This window comes from Hipposideros armiger, unplaced genomic scaffold (genome assembly GCF_001890085.2).
Source record: "Hipposideros armiger isolate ML-2016 unplaced genomic scaffold, ASM189008v1 scaffold_63, whole genome shotgun sequence".
Lineage (NCBI taxonomy): Eukaryota > Metazoa > Chordata > Mammalia > Chiroptera > Hipposideridae > Hipposideros > Hipposideros armiger.
Genome location: NW_017731413.1, coordinates 92153 through 119579, shown reverse-complemented (window position 1 = coordinate 119579; position 27427 = coordinate 92153). Strand labels below are relative to the sequence as shown.

At 40.7% G+C, this 27427-nt stretch overlaps 1 protein-coding gene across 1 annotated transcript in view; it reads left to right on the top strand.

Moving 5' to 3' along the window:
* ANO4 (anoctamin 4) overlaps positions 1-27427 on the top strand; it is a 282890-nt gene that overhangs the window by 181261 nt on the left and 74202 nt on the right. Inside the window, exon 4 of the mRNA XM_019641684.1 lies at positions 11188-11382. Within this exon, the coding sequence (XP_019497229.1) occupies positions 11188-11382 (195 nt within the window). The remainder of the gene's footprint in view (positions 1-11187; positions 11383-27427) is intronic.

The following is a 27427-nucleotide window of genomic DNA, read 5'->3' as shown; positions in this document are numbered from 1 at the left end:
TTCATACCCTCATGCCTTTACTGCTTGTTCCCTCTATCTCTGCCTATTAGAAACTGACTCAGCAGCCCAGGCTTTGTGACAGCAATTCCTTCCTCGTGAAGTCTTTCCTGGTAGCTTTTCCCCACACTCTCTAAGTCAGGGGTCAGCAAACCACAGCCCACGTACCAAATCGGGCCCACTGTCTGGTTTTATGTCAAGTTTCATTGGAACTCAGTCACACTCATTCATTTGTACATTGTCTATGGCTGCTTTGGGTCTACAGTAGCAGAGCTGAGTAATTGTAACAGAGACCATATTCCCACAAAGCCAAAAGTGTTTACTATCTTGCCCTTTACAGGAGAGGGTTGCCGACTTGCTTCTCTCCTTGGAGCTACATCGTCTGTACGGTACCCTCCCTTCTGTTAGAGTTACTTTTGCTCACTTCCTGAGACCATTTAATGAGTGGTTCCCCTGAAATGTGGGATTGCAGTGTATTACTTTTTCACTGTGTGTAGGTTTCACCATAGGAAGTAGACATCTAGTGTCTCCTTTGCTATTTTTGTTGCCCATCCACAACTGTATGTGCCTGGAATGTGATAACGTTTGACCGTGCTGCTCTCCTATGAAGAGGCCAAATAGTTACATTTGTTTTAGGAAAACCAGAGATGCCTCAATGGCTTCTTAAGGAAAGACCAAATAACCTTGATTTTTTTTTTTTTAATCCAGGAGGTATTGATGTCCTGGTTCAGATGGTATCAGATGCCATTGCTCTCTGCTGTGTTAGTGCTGCAGGAGTGCCTCCTCTCTCAGATTGTAGACTCCATTCGTGCAAGGACGCTGTCCTCTAATTGCTGAACCCTCAATGCTGAGCATGGAAAAAGCTCTTAACAAATGTTTGTTAAATGAATCAATCAATAAATAATGGAAGATCTCAAAAAGAACTCTTTCCCAGGGTATTAATTTTAAACCAAATACTTGTAATTACCTGCTTGCATCTTCTGTACATCCTTCAGTATCACCGATGACAATATTCTGTTACCTATGATAAGTTTTATATCTATTTGTGTGTGTTTGGTTGGGGGTGGTGGTGGTGGTATATTGTGCCTAAGTCCACAGAACACAAGAAAAACACCTAAGCTTTCCTGAGGTGACAAGAAATCCATAGCTGTTCTCTCTGTTTCCCTGAGTGAGAATGTCAAGATTTAGGGTAAGTTAAATATCATAGGAGGCACTGAAGTTAGATTAGCCTTCAGAGTAGTGAAGACAAGCAGGTGACCCGAAATGGCACAAAATGAGGAAGTCTTGGGGAATAAAGGTAAAGGACAGGAAACTTGAAGTTTCTGAGAGCCTTCCAAGAATTTTCAGTGATGGTGCTGATTTGCAGCGATGTAGAACCATTAACTATTAAAACTGAAAGAGCTAGATTTCCAAGGCTCTGATAACCAAGGTTCAGGTAGAAACATAACTCTAGTAAATGAGCGGATTTTAATAAAGGGACCTCTTATGTTGCAAAGGAGTGGAGAGGTTAAGGAAATTCATAAATCATGGTGAAGCGCCTCTATTATATCTAAAGAGACAAGGGTAATCGAAGAACCCACCTACCTGGAGAGGGAGCCATGGAAAAGGAGCTGCCCACCAGGGGCAGACCTTGTAGAGGGCCCTCAGAAGTGCTGAAGCACGAAGGGAGCAGGGAAGAAATAACTTCACCTCTCTCCTCACTCCGCAGCTCTTGCTGGTGTCTCCCATTGGCTGAGGCCAACGGGAAGCTTGTGCGGGAACCTGGGTGATACAGTCTGTAGGGTCAGCTCTCCAGGGCACAGAGGGTGGAAAAGGGTAGCGCGTGGACTCGAGGTTCGTGGGGGCCAACAAAACTTCACTAACATGGAGACCATCTCCAATCTTTCTGTTTATAGATGAAAAGGAGTCCCAAGGTGGGAAGAGGAAAACCTTGGAAATCCATCCCTTTCACCTTGAACACTCAGTGGTTCTACAGCCTCATAAATCAGTTTTCAAATGACAAAGGCAGTCAGTTAGGAACAAGGAAGAATGAATGAATGTGAGCATTTCCCTGTCTTAAAATCCATTTTTCACCAACATGCTTGCTGTATAGCATTCTAACAAATGAGTGGACCATAATTTATTTAACTATTCCCCTATAAACAGGTATCTTTCTAGTTTTGAATATCACTATTAATAATAATGATTATAGTTATAATGCCAGTATTAATCATTATAATTATGATACTATGTACCATTTATTGAGTGCTTATCATATGTCAGGCACCATGCTATGTGAACACACACACTCTTTTAGTCCTTATCACAAATCTTTAAGGTATTAATTTAAACTCTCCATTTTACAAAGGAAAACATTGAGGCATGCCTCATAAGTCAACCGTAATTCACCAAAAGTCCCACAGCTGTTACAAGATAAAAACCATAATGTGCCCCAATATCCATTTAACAGGAAAGCCATCTTTCTATTGCTTCCCTAAGTTACAAACAGTTTTGAGTGGAACATCTTTGTACATAATTCTTAGTATGTCTGATAATTTCCTCAGGATAGCTTCCTAGAAGTGGATTTATGGGTCTGAGGATATAACCCTGTTTTTAAGTAGTAAGGAATCATATTTAGTTGCAATTTGAAAGGTATTAAATATCTGTAGGGAGAAACATTCTTATTAGGGCATGAACTTTTAAAAGTTGTGTCAAATTGCCTAATTGCCAATGGTGAGGTGGTAGTACCTGAGAGCGTGTTTTATATCCTCACCAACAGTGAATGGCTTCATTTTTTAAGTCTCTTAAATCATTCTTTACGAAGAAAAAAGTCTCACATTTGTAATTTTTCATAGAGGATGTTAACTGGTGGGCTGGTGGGAGTGGGGAAGGGAGAGTGGAAATATTGGATTGTCGGAAAAGTCATGATGCATTTTTGCAATGAAAAACATAGAGAAAACATGTCATGACTTTTCCAACAACCCAATAGCTAAGCTGTTTAAGGCTCTCTTGTTTTACTACTTCCGCTGATGCCTACCTGCTTCAGAGGTCTCCGTTATCCACTGGGTGACTGAACATTCTCCAGTCACAATCAGTATAACAAAGGAGTAGCGTTTGAGAGGATAAGAGAAGTTTAGATGATGTCCCATTCTCTGCTGTGTTCTACTCTTACCCCTCTCTCCCTCTGTTCTTTTCTAAAAATATTTATATTAGTGCCAACCATAAGTCATGCGTTGTGATGGACATTAAATAAGACAGCCTCAGTCCCTAGTTCAGGGGACAGATATGCAGACAATTACAGTGCAGGTGGATATGCTTTGATATAGGTATGTAACAGGTGTGAACCGAGTACAGGAAGGGACATGTCAGCTTAGGGTAGTGAGGGTGGGTGGCTGGGTAGGAGGTTGGGGTAATAGGATTTTTTTCAGATGGGTAATAAGTGAGCTGATTCTAGAAGAATGTGTTGAATTGGGATTCTGAAGGAGAACATTTCAGGCAAGAAGAAGGGCGTTTGATTTGTGGACTCACCACTTGTGACCAAACTAATCACTGGTACTGTTTCATTCCACCTTGTGAAGATTGCTACTGGGGCTGTGTTTGTCAGTTCTCTGCTGGGTCCCCCAAATCTCAGTGGATCACATCCTGAAACATTTGCTTTTTTGGTCTGGGGTCTTTGGGCAGTTGGTATTTGATTGGTCTTGGCTGGAGTGAGTGGGGCGTGGCTCAGGGCTGCAGGTCAGGTTTATACCATTTGGGGCCGCACCCTGGGCTACTTGGGACATGTGCTTTTCATAGTGGTGACGGAAACATCAGAGACCAAGCCAAGCAAGCAAGCACATTTCATGTCTCTGCTTTCATCATGTCCACTAATATCTCCTTGGCCAAAGCAAGGTCATGATGATCAAGTGCAAAACCACTGGAGCAGGGAATACACTTATATTTTCCTTCTTTACCTGGAAGTATTGATGGGTCACATGGTGGAGAGAAGGTATGAAAAACTGGAGCCAATAATTCACCCTGTCACTGTGGTTTCCTGAAGTGAAGTCCTTCTAGAAGAATTCTAGCAGGGTTTAAAAAGGAGACTTTAAATCTGCCCCAGCCTCAGGAGGGAAAGAAGTTACAACAAACCTATAAAGAATCTAGAGGTGGATTTGAAGGAGAAACCCCGGGATTTATCTCCAGTGCTTTATTTGAATTCAAGTCATGATGGTTAAACATTCTTAGAGGCTCTTATCCTTTATAATTCTGTGAATTCTTCATATAGACATTGAGCCAAAAGTTACATCTGGGTAATATATCTAGTTTTAGCATTTTTTGGTCTCTTTTCAAAGTGCTTGAATGCCAAGGTGGCTTTAAACAGACAACTGTCACAAAATTACAAATAATAGCTACTTGGCAGGAAGTTCTTCCTGGTTTGGATGTGTTGGTGTTGTCAGATTTGTGTAACTGCCCGATGCCAATCCATTAAATAGCCTGTCACAATGCAAGAAGTCCAAGTAGAAGGAGGCGTGACACACCCAAGGACCTGGTGTGATGGAGGAAGGTTGGCTTGTGGCAGATGCTCTCATCAGACCTGCCGGGACTGAGCAGTCTCCCAGCTTCAGGCCTCCAGAGGGCTCCTAGATTTCATTTCAGCATCTCTATGCTGCCTGCAGTGCACCCTCGCTCAGTTACCCGCCATTTCTGAGACTCAAAGCTCCTCAGAATCTGTTTGCTGTGGGTCCACCTGAGCTCACCTGACTGAGGGGATCAGTATACTTTTGGAAAATGTTTTTTTGAGCCCAATAAGAGAGGATAGTAGAAAAGCCCCAGAAAGACTGGGAAAATAAATCCAGGCCTGAGAGTAGCTGGAGAATTTTCACCTCAAGTGCGCTGGGAAGAAGTGCTGGATTTTTTCTCCACTGTGTAGCTCAAGTTGAGAAAAAGAGAAAACTTGAAATAAATAGCCCCTTCCACAGATGACTTTTTTCTTAATGATGAATAGGCGAGTCTTATTTGTTGCTCAGGGTGGTGACATTCAAAACACGGTTTTTCAATGGTTTGAAAAGTAATTTATCTAGGAAATGACAAGGAGAACAATGCAACACATAGATGTTATTGCTGCAAGTTGTAAAACATTGACAGAACTACACATGTTCCTGTGGCAGACAGCTCTGCTGAATCACAGGAATGACATTTAGATGAAAGCAAATCACTTTCACACAGGCACACGTCTACTGGATGACACAGCCAGAACTCATGTGTCTTGGAAGTGAGCCAGAGAGAAAGAGGACCAATGGATTTTATTTTACTTTATTATTATTTTTTAAAATTAAAGTTTATTGGGGTGACAATTATTAGTAAAGTTACATAGGTTTCAGGTGTATAATTCTGTAATACATCACCTATATATCACATGTGTGCTCACCACCCAGAGTCAGTTCTCCTTCCATCACCATTCATTTGATCCCCTTTACCCTCATCTACCACCCACCTCCTCCTTACCCTCTGGTAATATGTGCCTATGAGTTTTTGTTTCTTCATTTGTTTGTCTTGTTCCTTTGTTTTCAGTTTTATATCCCACATATCTGTGGAATCATGGTCCTTGACTTTTTCTGTCTGACTTATTTTGCTTAGCATAATAATCTCAAGATCCATCCATGTTGTCGCAAATGGCACTATTTCATCTTGTTGAGAAAAGTACTTGTATTTTAGGTAGAATTTCTGAGAAATAAAGAACATATATGAGGAGCTTAAAAGAAATCTGAACTTTGTTTTCTGTTATCAGAACATTACACGTTTGCTGTGTTTCTGTGGACTCATTGAACTTCTCAGGAGAAAACTCAGGCCACGTAGGAAAGGTGGGAGTGAAATTTAGGAGGCAGAGAAAAGCAGGAGCGACTTTAGGAGCTGACCACACGAAGATGACAGCTGGAGACACAGAGTGCATACGAACGCTTGGGGAGATGATGCAGAGAAAGGAAAGGCCAAAGTCAAAACCTTGGGAAAAGACCTTGTCGCTGCAGCAGGCTGACAATGGCTCCCAAATATATGTCCGTGCCCTAATCCCCAGAACCTGTGAATGTGACTTTATTTGGAAAGAGTTTGCAGATGGGATTAAGTCAAGGATTAATGATGAAGAGATTATTTTGTATTATCGATGTGGGCCCTAAAATGCCATTGCAAGTGTCCTTAGAAGCAGAGGGAGATGTGACACCAACAGAGAGGAGGAGATGACGATATGATAGGACTATGGGACAGAGATTGGAGTGATGTGGTCACAAGGCAAAGGACGCCAAGGAATGCCGGCGCTGGCACCATGAGAAGCTGAAAGATACAAGGAGCCAATTCCACCCCCAAAGTTTCTGGAGGAAGCACCGTCCTCCTAACACCTTGATTTCAGACCTCTAGTCCCCAGACTGCGAGATAATACATTTCTGTTGTTTCAAGCCACCAAAGTTGTGGTAATTTGTCACAGCAGCCCTAGGGAACTAATACCTCATCTTTGGGAACAAGAGAAGCAAAGACTTAAAACAGATGAGCATAGGTAACATAGGTAATGGTGTTAAATGCTAGGGCTTAAGAGATGTGAAAATGAAGAATGAGGGGAAGCCATTGATGTGATAGAGGGTAATGATGACAGCTAACTTGTCACCCAAGCAAGTGCTGGATTCCAGGCGCTGCCGTAAGACCTTCAGAGTCTTCATTCACTCTCACAACAGCTCTATAAGGTATAAACTGTGGTTATCCTCATTTTGCAGGTCAGGAAACTGAGGCACAAAAAGATTAACTTGCACTAGGTAAAACAGCTGTGGCCAACATTTGAACCCAGAAACTCTGACTCCAGCACCCACATTTTAATCACCCACCATACTTTGCTGCCATCCCTAAGGGCATGTGTTTGTCAAGGTCTGACTTCAGATCTTGTATCAAATAAGGGAGATGATATGTTTCCAGAGAAAAAAGTTATTTTGAGTAAGATGGAGGGAAGATTGGAACATTGACATCGCCTGGGCTCCATCTTCTCAGCTGAGATGGAGAGGCAGCTGCCTGCTGAAGCTGAGGCTACTTCAGGCCTCAAGGAGTCTAGGAAAGATGGCGGAGGTATAATGAAACAGGAAGCACTAAATAAATGCTCAGTGTCATTTCCTTGGCTGGCTCTTGACCCTGTGCCCTGCCCATGCCCAAGGAGCCTTTGCACCATGTAGATGCCACGGGCATGGGGAGAAGGGGCTGAAGGGGGACTATCATCTCACATCTCTGTCTGGCAGGTGAATGACAGTGCCAGGGCATTGCGTGACAAGGGAGAACTGCAGGATTAGAGACTGATGTGTTCCCTGAGGGTCTGAAGCACTGGAAAGGCTTCAAGGGAAGGTGCAGTTTCCGCTAGTTCTCAGTGACTGAGGAGTGTGATAGCTGGTCAAGGACCCGGAGCACAGTTCAGCATGGATGGAAAAGGTGGCGGGTACTGCAAACGACAGCTCTGTAAGTGTTGGGTCAAAGGGCTGCCAGCATGGTATACCTTCCAACCTCACCTTGATGGATTATATACCTTCCAACCCAACTCTGTTAAATGATTCAGAACCACTACAGACTTGCAACAACTAGCCTAGGTTCTGCTATTTAATTCATTGGACTACATGGCTTAGTGGAAAAGGGCAGGGTTAAGATTCCAGTTCATTAGTTGTTGTGTGACCTTGGACCAGTAACTTCCCCTCTTGATCCTTTGGTTTTCCATCTGTAAAATATAGATACCAGTTATCTCTTTTAGGATTGTGCTGAGGCATTAACGGGATGGCAGTCGATATCTCAGCACAGCACCTGGCATTTAGTAGACAACCAGTATCAACATTTGTTTCCTAAAGTAATTAAGAACAAATTGTATGATGCACTTGATTGGTTGACATCTGAAGATGTGATTGCTGCATCTCCTATAAATGTGAACCTTTTCATATATCAGGAGTATGTTTTCTGTCTTGTGTACTTTTTGTTTATACATCTCTCTCCTCCATGGACTTGGCCATTGTGTGAGGAGAGGTCTGATGGGCCAGCTGCTTTAGCTGTGCCTCTGAGAATTCCTAATTCTTGGAGGACCTGGATGGATTTGCTCAGCTATTTAGCGGTTCCTCCCAAATTCCTCTGTAATGTACCCAATTTCCTCATCCATCTTCTGTAATACTCATGAATTCCTTTTTAGTTTTAACACTTTCCCCATAATCTCCATTATTATATATTTTAAAACATGGGATTCAACAGTTTCAAGCCCCTATGCCATTTATACCCACTGTGTAATTTTTATTCTCATTTCTGCCATTTTCTATTTCTTTGAGGGGAGTTATATAAGAGCTAGAAGCGCCACATTGATTCACAGTCCTGGTCCCTTCAGCTTAATGATCCTCTGCAGAAGGGACAAGAAGCAGTGTTTGGGGAGAGAGGTCTATCTCACATTCTCAGGCTGAGACCGCATGTACCGTCTGATGTTGATTTAAAACACCTGTCCCAGCCCCTTCATCTGTCACCCAGAAATCTGTCTTCTCATGGAATTTTAATGGTTCCACAGACGTTCACTTTTCACCTCCACGGAACTGTGGAGCCTACGGTGGTGGTGGGGTGCATGGAGGAGTGGAAGAATGCCAGGTCGATACTGTGATGCTAGTCCTGCCGATAGACACCAGGAGTCCAGGCCACTCACTTTCCCAGGCACCTGAGCATCAGAGCAGGGTGTGCCTTGCCAAGGGAAGGCTGCCAGACTGTCTCCCAATGGACAACCCAGCGTGCCCAACCTTACCTGGGTGAAATTCCCAGGACCAAGGCTCAGGCTCATAGTATGTAGGCTTAGAAACCAGACCTGGGGCAGACTCATATTAAGTAATTTATGAGAAGGTAGATGTGTGAAACCCAGGCCATCAGCTTGTTAGCCCACACGGAACACCCAGGCTGCCAGGTAGACGGGGCCACCCGCTCCCTGCACTGGAAGCCAACTCCCAATTCACAGGTTGTCTGATAAGTGCTGTCAGAGAGTGGATAACGGAGAGTAAAATTGTGTGCCCGCACTGTCTGGCCATGCATGTGGAACTCTTGAACTTTGGGGTTGTTGCCTGGATGGTCACTGCCCATGTTTGTCTCTATTATACTTGTTTTGTTTGTTTGTTTGTTTTAATGCTTCCTTCACTGACCAAACCTCATTGTGATTCGAGTTATCCTTTCTGAAAATGTGTTAGAATTTACAAATTGGACAAGGTCGCACCCTTCCCGCCTCCCGCCCTGGGGAAATTTAAGTTAACTCTTTATACTTTGGATATGATTGCTGATTTACTGTTTACCTCTCAGCAAGTTTCTTGTTGTCCCTCATGTCTGGGTTTTTAGTAGACTTCTGTAGCCTTCCATTACTGGTTATGTGTAAACCAGTTGTCAATACACAAAGCCTGCCAGACTCAGTTTCCTCATCTGCATAAAGCACCAGATTAATTAGCTAACCACTAAAGTAACTTGTAACTCTAAATTGCTGCCTTCATGTTTCAAAAGATTCTTCTCGTAATAAAAAATACTGTGATTTGATGAAGCTATCTGTCCGCATCACATGGCCTGATTCCTGACCGATGCATTCCCCCTGTCTGGTTGACACTGTATAAGGCCAACACTTTTCCTTGGCTTTTTTTACAGAACAGGTCTGGATTCAGTCACCCACGAGTTGGAATTCCAGCTCTGTCCTCACCGTGTCCTCACATTTGGATAAATCATATTATTTTTCATCTATATTACTGAAGCTTCTAAAATGATTTTCTGATTCTCTTTTCCATCAGTAATTTCTTAGCTGGAATTCTGTAGTGAAAAAATTTCTTTTATCAGCTCTTTGATTACCTTGAAATATGGCTAATAAAAAAAAAGGCAAGACAAATACTTGCTTTCTCCCCCGCCCCTGCTATTTATCAATTTTCTAGGTAATGAATGATATTTTAGCAACTTCCAATGTTGATCAGTGTTTTTGTAACAAATATCTTTTTTTTATTTTTTAAAGATTTTTATTGGGGAATTGGGGAAGGGGAATAGCGCTGGGGAATTGGGGGAAGGGGAACAGACAAATTGCTGTTGTTTTTGTTCTTCAGTCTAATTGTGGAGGATGTTGCTTCACTGGCCCAAGTTGGCACCATCATTGCACTCTTCCTGGGTGAGGCAGATCAGTCGCGGGTTTCTGGTCGGCCGCTCACGGTAACTGCTGGCCGCTTATGCTGGCTGCTGGATACACACGGTAACCCATGGCAACCCACTGCAGCAAGAGCTGCAGCCTACGCTGTCGCTGGCGACTCACAGCAGCCCAGCTCCAGGTTGAGCTGTTGTTCAGCATCTTAGCTATGGAGGGCAGTGTCACTGGCCCTCATATGTGGGATCCCAACTCGGGGCCCTCTGGCATCCCAAGCCAGTTCTTAACCATTGTTCCACTCGGCCAGCCCAACAAATATCTTTTGAATTTAGAATTTAATGTATTTCATATGTATCAGTAGGTGTTACACACATTGATGTAATGATGTAAATTGATACAATCAAGGTTTTTTATAAGATTGCCATGACATCTGGGGTTTGCTTTAGACTACTCCAGCACCTAGAAAACAAACCAACAACAAAGGGATAAATGAAACAAGATTGGAAAAATCTTTTTTTTTTTCAGCTTTATGGAATAATCTTGATATTGGTTGAAGCTGAGTGGTGGGTACATGGGGTTCATTATAGTATTCTTTTTGCTTTTGATATATTTTAAATTTTCCCAGAAAGTATCTCAAAAGAGGTACATAATTCTAAGGTTATCAGACATGTAAATCTGAGTTCAGTCTTCAACTCTGGCCTCTACATGAATCCCATGGAGAAAGTTCATTGATTTTTATTGAAACTCTAGATACCCCAGACACGCTTCCTAATCTTTATAGCTCCTGACAATAGCATGCTAGATATGTATGTACTTTTCCAAGATTTGGGAAAGAATTTTAATATTTGACTTTATTGGCTCCTTGTTCATAAAACTCCTATCATGATAACTGAGGATATCGACTTTTGAATGAAACAGTGTTCAAGAAAAGAATGTAATGTGAAAATCAGTTGGTACCACAATTCTAACATCCCTTAAGAATTGGAAGCACAGTTGCTTATGCTTTGTGGATTTCACGCCAGAACGTTACCTGGCATTTTAGCCATTCTGAACTGACTTTTTCAATATAATGATGCTCTTTCTCATTCCAGGTTTAAGTTTATCTATTCATGGGGCTGAAAAGCGTTTGCAAATCCATCAACGGCGAAGTGTGGCAAGCCGCCCAGGGTCACGTCGTCGCCTGCCTGTGGTCAGGCATTCCTCACTCCCACCAGGTAGAAGGTCAATAAAAATGGAGGCAAGCTCTTCAGGAATCACTAATGGGAAAACCAAAGCCTTCCACCCAGGTAACGCGTTGGGGCAAGTTCACCACTAACACAGCCTGCATTGTGTTTTTATCTCATTAAGCCATGCTTCCGGTTATGCTAGCTTCCCAAGAGCCTTGTTGGATTGTTTTCCCTCTCTTCACTTCAATCAGTGGAAAATGTAACCAAGACCAATAAGAGAAGAGAGAGCTTAATGTAACAGAAAAGTTTAAGTCCACACTGTACCTACAATGGTAGAATAGAAATAAATGAAAACCTGAGTAAATAAACTTGCTCAATTAAAAACACCTTAGTATAGAATAAAATAAAAGAGAGATGTGGCCATTTTCTTGATAATTTGTTCTAGAGTAGCCCAGGGAAAAAGCAAACTGGAAACACCCGCTTTGAAGTCTAAGATACCTGCTTTGACTTGTTTGCATCCACCCGGTTGAGATTAGGGGAGAAGATTGGAGTTATATTGCGTTTCAAGGCTCTGGGAAGCATTTTAACATATTAAAAATGTTAAAATGCATCTATATCAAAGCAGGTAATTTCCAACTAAAAGGCTTTATTTTCTCATTTGGATGAAAGGCTCATTTAGACATTCATTCATTTATTCAACACATTTACTCAGTGCCTGCTATATCCTAGGCATTATTTTGGGTGCCGAGGAAACATCAGTGCACAAGACAACTTTTCTGTCCATCTGACTCACAGAAACATTGAATTTTGGGGGAATTCAGAAGTCATTTAGCATAACTCTCACCTGATCCTGATTCCGCTGGGTAATGTCCTGGCAGGTGGCCACCCAGCTCCAACTAAAGCCAAGCCTTTACCTCTAGCCATGTCCCACTATCCTCTTCCTCAGTTGATAACCTTATTTCCTAACCTCCCTGAGAAACCCCGGGGCCACTGGACATACATTACTGCAGATCCCTTACCCTCCATCTCTAAATGTATCTCTGTTTACTCCCATCCTTCCCCGCTTTCCGGCAGTGTTTAGAAGATGGTCGTCCTCCCAGTGTCCTTGAACAAGGCTTCACCTTTGGCTTTGGCCATCCATCCCCTCTTGAGCCTTGCTCAGGAGAATGTGTCCCCTCATTCTCATCTTTTCCCCATCCCTCACTGCTGGCTCTTTGCCCTTAGCCTATGAAACAGGCCTAAGCGTCTCCCATTCTCATCATCTTTACCTTACATTCTATCCTTTGCTCTTCTCTGCCACTCCCCCCCCCCCGTTCCTTCTAAGCGAAACATCTCAAAGAAACGTCTACTCTTGTTTCCTCTTCTCTCTCCCTTCCCAGCCACTTTTCAACCTAACACATCCTGGTTACTAGCTCCTCCACTCCATCACAGCTGTTTTTGTGGCCCTTAGTGACCTTTTGTCACAATGTGGTGAGTGGCAGACTCTTACGATGCACCAGACCAGGGTGGACCACCACTTCGTCTCAAAACAATGTTCTCTGGCTTCTATGACAGTCTCCATTTTGGTTCTACTCTTACTCCTTTCACATGTAATTGTCCTGGTTTCCCAATCTCCAGCATCTCTCTCTCTGCTGCCTGCCTGCTGTCCAACTGTTTACACCAAATCCAGAAGCGTCCATCGTCACCCTGACCATGTCATTCACCTGGCTTGTCTGGCTGCTTATAGGGTAAAGGTCAAACTTCTTAGCGTGTGCAAACAAGTGTCCTCCATGATTTACCCCTACTCCTCCTTAACCTTCGTTATTTGCCCCCCTTCTGCCTTAAACTTTATACTGTAGTGCAGGGGTCAGCAAACTGCAGCTCACGAGCCACATGCGGCTCTTTGGGTACTTTCTGTCTCAAAAGTTCGCCAACCCCTGGAAGAGCCAATTCTGTCCCTCACAACAATTTAAAAATTATTCGAGAGCCATAAATATATTTTTACATAATCACCATTATGTGAATAATATCCTTTAAAAATTTTATAAATGAAACTATGATAGTTTTATTTTCGTTTTCAATTTTACTTCAGAATCACATGTACGTAACCAAAGAGCTGCATGTGGCTCACAAGCCACAATTTGCTGATCCCTGGTGGCTCTTCCATCTCAAAAGTTCGCTGGCCCCTGGTCTAATATATCAGTCAGAGTTCAACCAGGAAAGTAGAACCAGTAGAAGATATATATGAGAGCTTTATTTCAAGGACTTGCCTTCCATGGTAGTGAGGCCTGTCCAGGCTTGTCTGAAATCCACAGAGCTGGCCATCGGGAAGGGCAGTCAGGAACTCTTGGGCACAGCTGAAGCGGCTGTCTGCAGGGGGAAATTCTTCTTCAGGGAGGCCGCTGCTTTGCTTGTAAGGCCTTTCCACTGATGCACTCAGTCCTTCCCAGATGATCAAGGATAATCTTCCTTAATTTTTACTGTTTATGCACTTTAATCACATCTACAAGACCCTTTCACAGCAATACTTAGATTAGTGTTCATTGAGTAACTGGAACTACAGTCTAGCCAAGTTGGCACATCAACTAGACCATTTATCAGACTAATCAGACACTTAATCATATTGACTTGCTTTCAGCTGTCCATATACATGGTGCTGTTTCATGTCTCCCAACCTGTGCTCGTGCTGCTATCTCTAGGATGTCCTGGTTTTGCTCCATTATCTTTCAGCATTTTAAAATTACCTGTCCATCTCTCCACCAAACGGTCATCAAGGACAGGGATTCTAGATCATTTATATTTGTTTCTCCAATAATATTCATACAGTGAGACTGAACTGAACTTTCATTAGCTGTTTTTCAGACTATTACAATCGCTTTCTTGTAAACAATTCCTTCCAGCTTTATTAGGGTGTCACTGACAAATTACAATAGTTTCCTAATCGCTCTACCTACTTTTCTTTCAACATATACAGAGGGTGCCAAAAAATGTATACACATTTTAAGAAAAGAAAAAACTATTAAAATTGTAATACTCAATATATACCGATAACAAAAGGTGAATACAAGTCACATTTGACTTCTGCAATTACAAGAGGTACTCAAAGGGGTTACCATCAGCGTGCAGACACTTCTGATTACGGCAAACTACTGTTTGAGCAACGTTGACCAAAGTGTCCACTTGTATACATTTTTTGGCACCCCCGGAATTTACTGAGTGCCTATTACGCTGCCAGGCATTCTTCAAATACTTCGAATACATCAGTGAAGCAAACAGACAAAGGTCCCTGCCCTCAGAAAGTTCACATACTAGCTGGAGAGACAAATACATAAACATAATGAATAGATGGATTATATAGTGTTTAAGAAGAGGTAAGTATTATGGATAAAAGAAAATGTAGGGGGATCAGGTGGTAGGATTGTCTGTTGCAACTTTAAATGAGATGATCCGGGCAGGCCCCACTGTGGAGGAGACGTGTGTTCAAAGGCTGGAAGGAGCTGAGAGTGCCGCGTAGACGGGCACATCCATTCCAGCAAGGGGTGGCCAGAGGACAGGCCCTAGGATGGGGATGAGTGTGGAAGTTGGAAGAACAACACAGAGGCCCCTGAGCCTGGAAGGAGGGGGAACTATCCGCTTAAAGAGGTCAGAGGGATCAGATGTGGCAGGGCCTGGTGGACCATTGTAAGGGCTTTGAACCCTGTGTGGATTAGGAGCATTTACAGGGTTTCAAGCAGAACAGTTTCATGATCTGGCTTGTATTTTAGCAGAGTCACTTTGGCTATTGTTTGAGAATAGACTACAGATAGAGAGGGTAAAAGGAGGAAGGTCAGATAGGAGGCCACCATAACAGTCCAGTCAAGAGGGGATGGTAACTCGGATGAGGGGTTGGGGATGTGTGCCGAAGAGGTGGTGAGAATTTGCTTTCTGGAAGTAGTTTAAAGCTGGATTAGCAGGGGTTTTTTTTCAATGGGTTGGATGTGGGGTAAGAGAGAAAGGAGAGCTAAGGGTGACCCCAAGATTTTTGGTTTGAGTGAGTTGGACTGATATCAACCGACGTGGAGAATGCTGCAGGGGAAGCAGATTTGGTGGGTTTTAAGGCAGATGCGGGACCAAGATCAGAAGTCTGACTGTGAGCATGATAATATTGAGAACTGGCAGGATCATCTGCGTGGTGGGATAAACATGTCTGGAGTTTGAGAGATTGGTCTGGGAAGGAGATACAAAATTGACTGTTGTTGACATTTAAATGGTGTTTAAAGCAGTGAGGTGAAAAGAGATGACAGAAACAAGAAGTAAAGATGGAGTACGGGAGAGGAGTAAGAGCTGGAATCTGGGACACTCTGATAGGAAAGGTAAACGAGAACATGAACCAGCAGCAAAGACCAAGAAAGAATTTCCAGCAAGGTTGGAAAGAAACCAGGGATTACGTGTCTTGAAAGTTAAGTAAAGAAAGTTTATCAAGAAGAGAGGAGTGATTATCTAGGTTAAATGTTGCTGAAAGTCAAGTCAGTCACGGTCTAAGAATTGGCCATTGATTTAAGTGAAGTGAAGATCAATGGTGATTTTGATAAGAGCAGTTTTGGTGAAGTGGTAGGAATGAAACCCTGACTAAAGTAGATTTAAGAGAATGGAAACATATGAATTGGATACTGTGAATATAGATGACTTTTTCTGAGCAGTGTTTCTGTGAAGGATAGTGAAATAGGGGAACATCTGGAGGAGACGTAAGGTCACAAAACAGTTTCTTTTCAAAATAGCAGATTCTCCAGCAGACAATTCCTGATGTTCGAGAGAGGGCTGAATTCATGATGCGGCTGTCAGTGAGAGAGATGAGAGCGATGCACAATAGAATCATGACGCGTTTATCTGTGATAACAGATGGAAAGGGAGACTATGTGGATGTTAGCTATGTGATGAGGATCTACGAATTTCTTTTCCCATTGTTTCGGTTTTATCTGTCATGTGGGAAGAAAGGACATTACTGAGACTGAGAATAGAGCCAGAGAGAGACAGAGAAAGTGGGAGAGAGAGAAAGAGAGGGCTATGGTGTGAGGATCTGCTGGGTAGGGGAATGGGATGCCAGCCACATTAAAGGGCCATTGAGGTTTATGGTCATGAAATTAAAGTAGGACGAATCACCGGGGTTGCACTTTTTTGTGTTTTTTTTTTAACTTTATTTAGCCACATGAGTGAAGACATAGAATAGATGGGGAGTTAGATTTAGTCAGGGTTGTGAATTTGCCGAAGAATTAGGAAAGGAGAGAGGGAATCAAAGATGCATGTGTAAAAATGATTATAACAATCGAGTGTGTGATTTAAGCTTGCTCAAGAGGGGCGTGAGGCCATGAAGGGCGGTGAGGAAGAGTAGAAAGTTGACCAATTGGTAGGAGGTCCCAGAGGGGTTGTAAGGGTGTGGAGGTAGAGTAATGGGAGGAAGAACTGGAAGCATACAAGGTTGTTATGAGAGAGTGGAATGCATGGCACTGAAATTATGGAGGGAGGGGGGTGCTGTTACTAGTAATAAACCAGTCTACACTAGGGTATAAAATGAGTGACTGAATAGGCCGAAGGGCAAGATCATTGGAGGAAAAAATTCTCAGGGACTGAGAGGCCAGGGTTTTGGAAGGATCATCTTCCTAGATTGTCAAGAAGTGAATAGTGTCAACTACAATTATATATACATATAGTCATAGGATGTGGAGTAGAGTGTGGGAATGGAGTCAATGGAATTGTAATAGATAAGTATGATATCGGAGGTGGGAGGGCGGTGGATGGGGGGAGGGAGGTTGTTACTTTGTGAGGGGTGAAAAGGATAACTAGTGCATTGTTTTGTACACCTGAAACTAATAAGAAATTTAAAAAAAAAAGAAGTGAATAGTGTTTGGGTGAGTGATAATAAGCCAGAAGTTAACCTCATCAAGAAATGAGGGAGCATGACCTGGGGGCAGCAGGTGAGTACAGTAATAAAGGATAGAGGGTGATATACATAACAAGCTGGGACGTAAGGCTGGGGGTGTATAGGGGAGAGGGACTAACTAGACTCAAGGAAGCCTTATAAGCTCTCATCCCAAGAAAAAAATTGTAGCTATGTATGGTGATGGATGCTAACTGGATTTATTGTGGTGCTCATTTCTTAACATGTACGCATATCAAATCACTGTGTTGTACACCTGAACCTAATATACTGTTATAAATCAACTATATCTCAATAATAATAATAAAAAAATAGGACTCGAGGAAGACACCGTCTCCTCCTCTCGATCCGTTGGTGTCAGGGCTATAGGAGAAAAACAGTCGCATATAAAAGAGCCACAGGGAAGCAGTGACCTCTGAGAAGAAAAAGGCTTTTATTAGAGAGAGAAAATGAAGGGAACAACCTGAGAGAAGGTTAACAATGGGAAGACAGTTCTGGAGGGCCCAGTGGAGGGGTTTCGTACTGTTGGGGAATTGCCTTCAACGGCTCTCTTTAATTGTTTTTCCAGACCACCCCAAAGTTCTCCTCCAAAGAAGATGACTAACATTACCCCTTTCCTGCTTAAAAATCTTATGGCTATCCAAAAGAAAGTGCAGCCTTGTGAGCCCTCTACAATTTACCTCTCCCATTTTTTTCCTGGCTTATCTCCTTTTAGACTCCATAGCCTGCCTGTTCTACTTGAACCATCCATAGCTCTTCACTACTTCTGAGTTAGGCTTTTGTTCTTCTATTTCTCTACTATTGCTCAAGCTCCTCCCTTTTTTTGGAATGCCCTCCCCAATAAATCTCCAGCCCATCTCATTCCTCAAAATGTATCCCAAATTCCACTTTCTCCCCAAAGCCTTTCTAGAGCCCACTGATGAGAATTGATCTTCCACTTTGTAGTACTTCCACAGAACTTGGAAGGCTTGTTAAGTCCACCTGCTTTTAGGATTTTATAGTCCTCCTGGAAGGCAGCAACTGTATTTAATCTATTGGGTTGTCGGAAAAGTCATGACGCATTTTTGCAATTAAAAACATAGAAAAAAATACATCATGACTTTTCCGAGAACCCAATACCTTTGTATTTTTTATCTCCCCTAACCCCATGCATTATTCAGAGTAAGTTCTTACTAAATGATTATTTGTTGTTTGTTGAACCTGGTTCATCCATTGGATATACGTTTGTTTGCATTATGAAGTTAGACAGAGTAAATCGAATCCTTCTTTCAAATGACGGTCCTTTAGTTGTTCAAAAACTCATCTTGAGCTATTTGTCAACTGAAATGTTTCCTAGGAAAGTTTCTTCAGTGCTTTCTTCAGTGACCTGGTTTTCAGATTCTTTACCATCCTACCCACTCTGCTCTTACAGTCTTATTTCATGACTGCCTCTTTGAAAATACAGTGCCCAGAATTGCATAGAATATTCTGTTCACGTATGACCCAGGCAGAGTAGAGTCAGCTTTTAATTGACACCTTCTATAATGTTAATATGATACAATTTAAAGACATGTTATTAAGGTGTTTTCTAATAGAGTAACATCAATGTGGGAAAATTTAGCATATCTCTCGTCACTGCTGTCATCTTAAAAGCACGTTACTTATCTATCCATAATTTTATCATAGATTCTTGAACCACATTTACATTGGCTATTGGTTGAAAATATAAAGCCAGTTATTTATCATAGAATTATAATTAAGTAAAATGATATTAAACAAATTACAACTAGAAACCTGTTTTGAAAAATACATATTGAAAACTCATATTATTCTGCAAGATAGATGTGACTTCAACTTCATCTTTTTATTTTTAGTGTACTTATACTAATGCATCATAGCTATGTTGGGAGATTATAGAAGAGCTCTCAAACTGAGTTCCTTATTTGTAGTGAGTCATAGATCTTAGAAGCAGCATATGGACATTTTAGTCATATTGAGGCCTATTAAGTCATCCATCTACTTTTTACAGAGTTAATAATCTCAATTCCCAGAGTGCTTTCTAAAAGCCCACTCACTGGTTGTTAAGATGAAAAGAAAGAGCAAGAGAGTCGTGTAGATCTTCTGTGCCATCAGCCTTGAAGAATTTGGGTTCATGTATTTCCCTTTGAGTTTACAAATGTTTCGGAGTGCCTACTATGTACTAACAAATATTAATTTGGAAGCTTACTCTCGGGGCCGGGTTGGTGTAGAACTCTATGACACGTGGGCCTTAGGGAGCTCACAGTCATGTCCAAAGAGATGATCAGTCAATGTTCTTTGGCTGTAAATAACTGAAACCAATCATTTAATCCAAGCAAAGAAGGAAGTTAAATCCGAATGATACGGTAGGAAAGCCTAGAGAATCAGCCTTGGAAAAGGAATAGAAAGCAAGAAAAAAAATGTTTCACTATCTGGAATAAATGAATATTTACCTTTCTTTTTTAGTTTTGCATTATTTGGCTCAAACATCGAAGACCTGGGAGAGACATCCTACTGGCTATGCACCTTTCTCTTGGTTGGGTAGTGGGTGATGAGAGAGAATGGGGTTAAAGGAGACCCCTCCTTTAGCTTTTATAATAGGAGGGTAGCACCCCTTGATTTCTCCTTCCACTCAGGCTAAACACAGTAAGGGAAAGACAGTTTCCCCAAAGGAAAGAGGTGATATTAGAAAAGGGAAATATACGTGGACAAATGCCCACTGCAGGAATCTGTACATAACTTGCTATAATAGAAGTCAAACTGTATTAAGGGCTGGAAAAGAGATACAAATAAAGTTATGGGAACGTTCTTACTGGGGAAAATTTAAGAAGGATTCAAAAAACATATGGTTTACAAATTGGACTTTGAAGGTCAGCCAGTATATCAACAGGAGGATGGGGGGTTGGCCGTCCAGATACAGGAAAGAACGTAGTAATGGAGACATTGCATTATGCTGGTTATGGATGCAAGCATTGCTGTTAGAGATTTCAAACCCAGATATGTTACCTGGTAGCTGTATAGACTTGACCAAACAACTTAATTTCTCTGAGTCTCAGTTTCCTCCTCAGCAAAATGAGGGTATTAATACCTGCCTCATGGTGTTAAGGTTGCCAGATGAAATACAGAGCTCACAGTTAAATTTCAGAACAAGTACTTTCTGGTATAAGTATGTACCAAATATTGCATGGGGCACACTTAGAATAAAAAATTATTAGTTGTTTCCTTGACATTGGAATTTAACTGGGCACCCTGTATTTTTTATGTGTTATATCTGGCAACCCTATATAGCATTGTTATGACAATTAAATAAATTCATTCAGGTAACATGCTCAGTATCATTTTTGGCACATAGAAGCTGCTCTCAGTAGTAATCAGTGATCATTTTTGTTGTCACCATCATCACAGAAAAAATTCAGAAGCCTGAAAAATACATATATCCCGAATCATTTCTTGCTTAGTCACTGCACCATTAGCCAGTTTCCCAGTTCACTGGTGCCGGATTCCAATAAGACAGCTTTTCATGATGCTCTACTGACATAGGAGCTCCTCAGCTTCACCTTGTATGTGTGTGGTTTCTCTTTCCTTCTGATTGTTTCAGAGGTTTCTCTTGTGTATTGATTTCATTTTGACCTTATCTTTAATCCACTCATAATTAATGAATATTATTTTCTATTCCCTTTTAAAGGCCAATAATAAAAGTATTAAGTGGCACCAGACTTGGGACTATAATTTAAGGGTCAAGAGCAGAGTAACCTGAAGCATTGATTGTAATTTTTTGAATTTGAAACTGTAGCGCTTAGAGAGTATAGATCAAGTTATCCCACTTTAATTGACTATGCCGTATAAGATAGGATTAGAAGCCTTCTGAAATCTAAAATATTTCTTCTCTTGTTCTTCCTTTATCTGCTAGGCCCATCATATAGTCCTAGAGAAATGTCATTAGTCACAGAATATGCCCTTTATTCTCTTTTAGAGTTTGCAAAATGATGATTTGCTGATATGTTTGATTATTTTCCCCAAGTAATTTTAACCTTCTTTTATCTCCCTTTTAAAACTAAGCAGCCCTTTCCCCCTTCATGCATGATTATTTTTCGCTTATATAGATATGGTATTTAAATGCTGGGACACATTGTTATGGTAGAAAGATAGACAGGTAGCTTTAAAATGTTAAAAGATAATGGAGAAAAACCAGTGAGCTAGAATGACTGTAGTGCTGTCTGTATACAGAGGAATTCAATATTTGATGATAATAAAATACCATACTTCCAACCTCAAGCACTAATAAGCTACGTATTTGCATTCATTATCTTATTTAATTCCCATAATATCCTCATGCTGTTACCCCTATTTTATGTTGAGGACACTAAGGCACAGAAAAGTAACTTGCCCAGGGACATGACAGTCAGGAAGTAGCGGAGACAAAATTCTACTTGGGTGGTTTGATTCTCTCATTCATTGTGCTATGTTACCATCTTTAAACAACTTGATAGCAATACTTCTAGCAAGTTAGTAAACAAAGCCTTGGAAAATTTAAATTAAAAGCTCTGTAATAGTTCAAACCTTAGCATAAGACCATCCTGAAGAAGAGGCCATTAGGGTTCCATTGAAAACCTACAAAGTCATCTTAATGTATGATTATTTCTCTCTATGTAAGTGATGCTTCACTTAATAGCACCTTTTTTTATTCTACTCTGCATTCCACCTTTGTTTTTCCATCCTTTTTTTTTTTTAATAGTTCCAGCATTATGAACCTCATTCCTGTTTCCGTGAGTTTCAAAGATTACTTTCTGGCCCTCCTGTCAAGGTCTGGTCTCAAATTAGGAAACAGATTGAACTCAGCCTTTCGTGTTCTGTTTCAACCCCTTAAACCAGAGGCTGTAGGGAGAGTGAAAGGTGAAGAGCAATAAAGGAGAGATTTACAAAACGGAAGACAGCCAAGAAAGACTTATCTCTAGAACTTGTCTCTAGTTCTGCCAAGATGAGAGTCAAGATTCAACTCCTTCTTTAGGAAAAAAAATTAAGGAGAAAGTAAATGGATGGCTAATCTTTATAAAAGTAATAATCACGGTACCACCCCCTTATGTTAGATGGTGCTCCATTATTTCCGAAAGGCTTTCACAAATATGTCTCCTACATCTCATTTAATTCTCACAGCAGTCTGTGAGGTGGAATTACCTGTATTTCGCTGTGGCTCGGGAAATAAAATTGCTTGCCCCAAAGTAAAAAAGTCAGTGATAGATGGACCCTAAATAAAACCCATGTCTTTAATGTCTTATGGTCTTTTTTGTTTTCCACTGTGTCAATTTTCTTTTTCTTGAAGACAAGCATTAGTTGAATGTGAAATTTTGGTGGTTTTTTTTATCACTTTATCTGAACACAGACTTTGTTTTTTTAGAATTGTGGTTGAATGTTCTTTACTGAGCCTAAGGAAGCTGGCTGCTCTTTTTATTTTTAAGATTTTTTTATTGGGGAATTGGGGGATGGGAACAGCGCTGGGGAATTGGGGAAGGGGAACAGACAAGTTGCTGTCGTTTTGTTCTTCAGTGTAGTTGTGGAGGACGTTGCTTCACTGGCTCAAGTTGGCACCATCATTGCACTCTTCCCGGGCGAGGTAGATCAGTCGCCGGCTTCTGGATGGCCGCTCATGGCTGTTGCTGGCCGCTCACGCTGGCTGCTGGCTACACACGGCAACCCACTGCAGCAGGGGCTGCAGCCTACACCGTCGCCGGCGACTCAGGGCAGTGTCACTGGCCCTCATATGTGGGATCTGAACCGGGGCCCTCTGGCGTCCCAAGCCAGCTCTTAACCATCGCGCCACTCGGCCGGCCTTGGCTGCTCATCTTGAGTAGATCTGAAGCATGGATGAAATTACATATTTGTTTTTCTGTTTGTGGAATGGATTTTTGGTATGGCTGGAAGATAAGATCTTCCACATGGCTTTGAAATTATGTGGAAGAAAACGTTAAGAGCTCCTTAGGACTTCTGTTTCATTTCTCATTGCGTTGAAGGTCATTGTGGTGTCTTTCAGAATAGTTAGTGCCATGGTTTAGAAATAAAACTAATCATCCCTCATTTGAATCACTTCCTCTTTAAGTGAGTTGTGTGTGTGTGTGTGTGTGTGTGTGTGTGTGTGTGTGTGTGTGTGATGTGAGCTTAGGAATTAGGGGGTTGTTTAGGAAAACAAGTTATTTTGAGCCTTGGTAAATGTGGGCATCTGAGCTCCTTTTTATCATTTACTGAATAACAAAATTGTGTTGTCTAAAAATACATACAGAGTCTTCCCTTTGATATTTGCATTTTCTTTTCCCTTTGATGAGGGACATATGCACATCCAGAGGGTGCAGAGGGTGCCCAAAGAATTTATACACATTTTAAGAAAGGAAAAAACTGCATTAAAATTGTACTACTCAATATATACCAATAACAAAAGATGAATACAAGTCATATGTGTCCACTTTTTTTTTGGCAGCACAGATATTTTGACCTATATGATGCATTTAGAGAGAATTTTCTGAAGAGTGTTTTCACAACTATTCAAACATACAAAATTGAATGAAGGAAAGGCGTAGGAAAGGCAGCTCCAAAAAAAACCAAATGATTAATTTCTGAGAAATGCTTTGTGGAATTTAAAATTGCATCTCCTGCCTGAGGCTATTTCAAATAATTTTATATTTAAGGAGCTTGGCGAGATTTATGGAACTATTTAACTTACGATCATATAGCTATATACAAAATAGTAATGGGGGGGTCTACAGTACAGTATGGGGAATATAGTCAACAATATGGTAAAAACTATATAGTGTCATATGGGTACTAGACTTATCAGGGAGAGCACTTCATAAATTATATAAATGTCTAACCTATATGCTGTACACCTGAAACTAATATAAAATAATATTGAATGTCAACTATAACTGAAAAATACTCATGGGAATACAAAGTACAGCATAGGGAATATAGTGAATAATACTGTAATAGCTATGTACGGTGTCAGATGGGTACTAATAGACTTATTGGGGTTATCACTTTGTGAGGTATATAAATGTCTAATCACTGTGTTTTGTACACCAGAAACATAATATAATAATAATAATAATTAATAAAAAGATCATTCAACAGTAATTAGTGGCCTAAGCCCTAAGCCTAGCCTAAGCCCGTAACCATGGTAGTCAGTTAATAGTAACTTCCTTTATGCTTAATTCCCTGAGAGGCTGGAGGCTGATATACAAGCTCTCAAGAGGCTTGTTTTCTTCTAAGCACATACTCCTTCGTACATCCAGCCCAAGCCCTTCTGTACACCCAGGTTTATCATGCAAGTTAAGAGAGTAAATAACATTTTAGTGTTGCTGCAAATCTCATGGTTTCTCTCTTTCCTCTGTGAGAGTCCCTGTCATCATAGCAACAGTCCTCAACGTGGGGGAGATTGGAAGACCCCCACAGAGCACTGCCTAGATGATGTACAAGTACTTCCTGCCATTTGGAGCTGTGCAGCTTCCGGGCTCTCCTTGGAATTCTTAGTGCAGGGGTGCAGTATAATTGAGGAGACGCCTGTCTTGCCAATCCTGGGAAACATGAAAGCAATTTGTTGAAGGGCGGCCATTACTGGCTGAAGCAGTGGGATTATTATTTCCATTTTAGATCTGAGGAACATCTGCCTGCTATTAGCCAAATGTGGTTGTCCAGTCAGGACCCAGTCCAGAGTTGGGTCTTTGGAACCACTCAGTGTTAGTCATTTGGAAGAAGATCTTTAGCTTCTATATTGGCTAGTGTGGGTGAACCCATCTTTTTATTCCTACTATTACCAAGCTGAGTTTTCTTCTGTAGAATAATGATCATGCCTTATCACTACATTTATTGTTACACAACACTAATATGAAAGAATGTGATTGGCATGTCTTCTTACAATAGCGTTTGTGAAGAATCCTCTATTGTGATGCCTTTTTAGCATATGGAACCCTAAATAGATTTGGGTAAGCACTATAAATGAAGTTAAGAAACAGAAATGGAAAGTTTTTCCAGAACTAGGGGAATATCCTGCCAGTAAATCTAGGATTTTAAATTTCAGATCCTCCAGAAGAATGGAATTTATTTTCTTTTTTCTTAACAGATTTGTCTTGGACACTAGCTGATGGAGGGAAAGTCTGTAAAGAAGACAGAATATACCTCCCTCCCTTCTTACTACCGTTTTCCGTCTTAACACTGTCATAGAAACACTGAATTCAATACTGGGAATTGAAAACAAATTTCCAATGTCAAAAATGATGTCTTTACAATCTGCTAAGTCTAAAAATTATACACGTGAGGATTTATTTTAGATATTTATATCGAGTTTTGAAATATCACTGTTTCCTATTCTGTAAAAAATGCTGCATTTGAGGATTGACGTTAAATATACCTCTCAGGACAGGAACTGCTAATTTTTATTTGCGGAAGAGAAATAGAATATAGACAGAAGCTCAGTTCTATCATCATTTATTATGAGGAAATCATGGAGAATACTATTTGTCCCCTTAGGCCTACTTTACAGAGTCTCACATCTTTTGTGTTTCATGGGGAATATAAAATTTGATTTGTCACACTTTCCTTTATTTGTTTAAATATGGAATAACTATTCCAAGTCCAAATTACAGGATTTTTTTACTGAATTGTTTTTATTTAGCCTAGGCCCTAAACCTGGAATTGGCCTTCATTGTGCTGAGAGGGAATATGTCTCAGAAAATTTTTAGTGGGTCATGATGGTCTAACACTGTGAGCCAAGTTATTTACATGTGTGTAAATAATTGTCTGTAATGGTTAATAAAGCCTCAACATTTTTATGTTTTTCATTTTATAAATGAGAAAAATGAGGCTTATTACTTATTGGCTCAGGGTCATATACAAATAGAATTAATAGAATTCAAACCCAGGTCCGTGTAGTGTCAAAATCTGCTTTTTATACCACTTTGTGTTAATTTGCAAATATAAGAGCTATCTATATTTCATTTAACAAGGAATTGAATTTCAAGTCATTTATTTAAAGTTACTAAACTGAGGCAATATAATAGAATAACTAAGAATAGTGATTTGATGGGTGGGTAGAGGGCAAAGGAAAGTGACAGTAATGTATGTTACTTGCCTTGTATCATAGCAGAAAGCAATAATATATAAAATTGATCAAGAAACAGTGGAATTACACACATGATATATCCAAAAGAGGTAAAAACACAAATTCTTAGAAGGGCTTGTACTGGGGGACTGGGACTGGGGTAGAGAAACGGGTAGGGTTTGACAACTGTTGATTTTCATTATGTCTTTTGATATTTTCTTTATTATTTGACAACATTTAAAAAGATTTTACAAAAAAAACCCAAATGTATGACCTTGAATGTGTCTTTTGGGGTTTCCTACAGATAACCTATTAAGATGCCTAAAAATTGTGAAGTATGAAGGGAGACTGGGACATTTTTTTTAGCTTGTATCCGTCACTGGAACTAATACTGTGAAAATGCAATAAGAGAGCATTAACTGAGCAATTAATTTTTTTCAAGGCCTTGTTCTAGGTTCTGTAGGAGATAAGAAGGTGGGTGCAGTGTGGTCCCAGGCCTCGATCACGGTACAGTCTAGCTGAGGGTGCTGGGGATCATGAAGAGATCTAGAAGGGAAGGAATAAGGACTCATATTTTGTCTCTGTCTACTCCACACTGAGCTGGGTACGTTACCTTATTTTTGATGGAAGATATGGACCACAGAAAAGATAAATTATAGCTAGCTATATGGGTTCAGTGGGTAGACAATGGTATTTACTTCTTTGGATCAAGCAGAGCATTTAATAGGATGGGCCTCAAAAGTAGAAAGGGATTTCTATAGACAAAGTTGGGATGGGAGAGGCACTGACTTATTTGCTCACCAAGAAACTCATGTTTGGAGCTTGTTTCTTTGGTTCCTTTTGCACATAAGCATTTAGCTAAAATCCATGTAAGCGAGACACAAACCTAAAATGAATTTTTAAAATATTGTTTACTCAGCTGAAGAACTTTTATTAAATGTAAATGCTGTTATCAAGGTTACTTTTTATTGAAACTACTTTCAACTTTACTCATACTATAGAATCACAATTAAGATTTGAGTATAAACATTCCTATCAATCAAGTGGGGAAAAAGCTAAAGGCAAATTTGGGGATGACATGAATTTTGTAACTATTATTATTATTTTTAAAGATTTTTATTGGGGAATTGGGGGAAGGGGAACAGACAAGTTGCTGTCGTTTTGTTCTTCAGTCTAGTTGTGGAGGACGT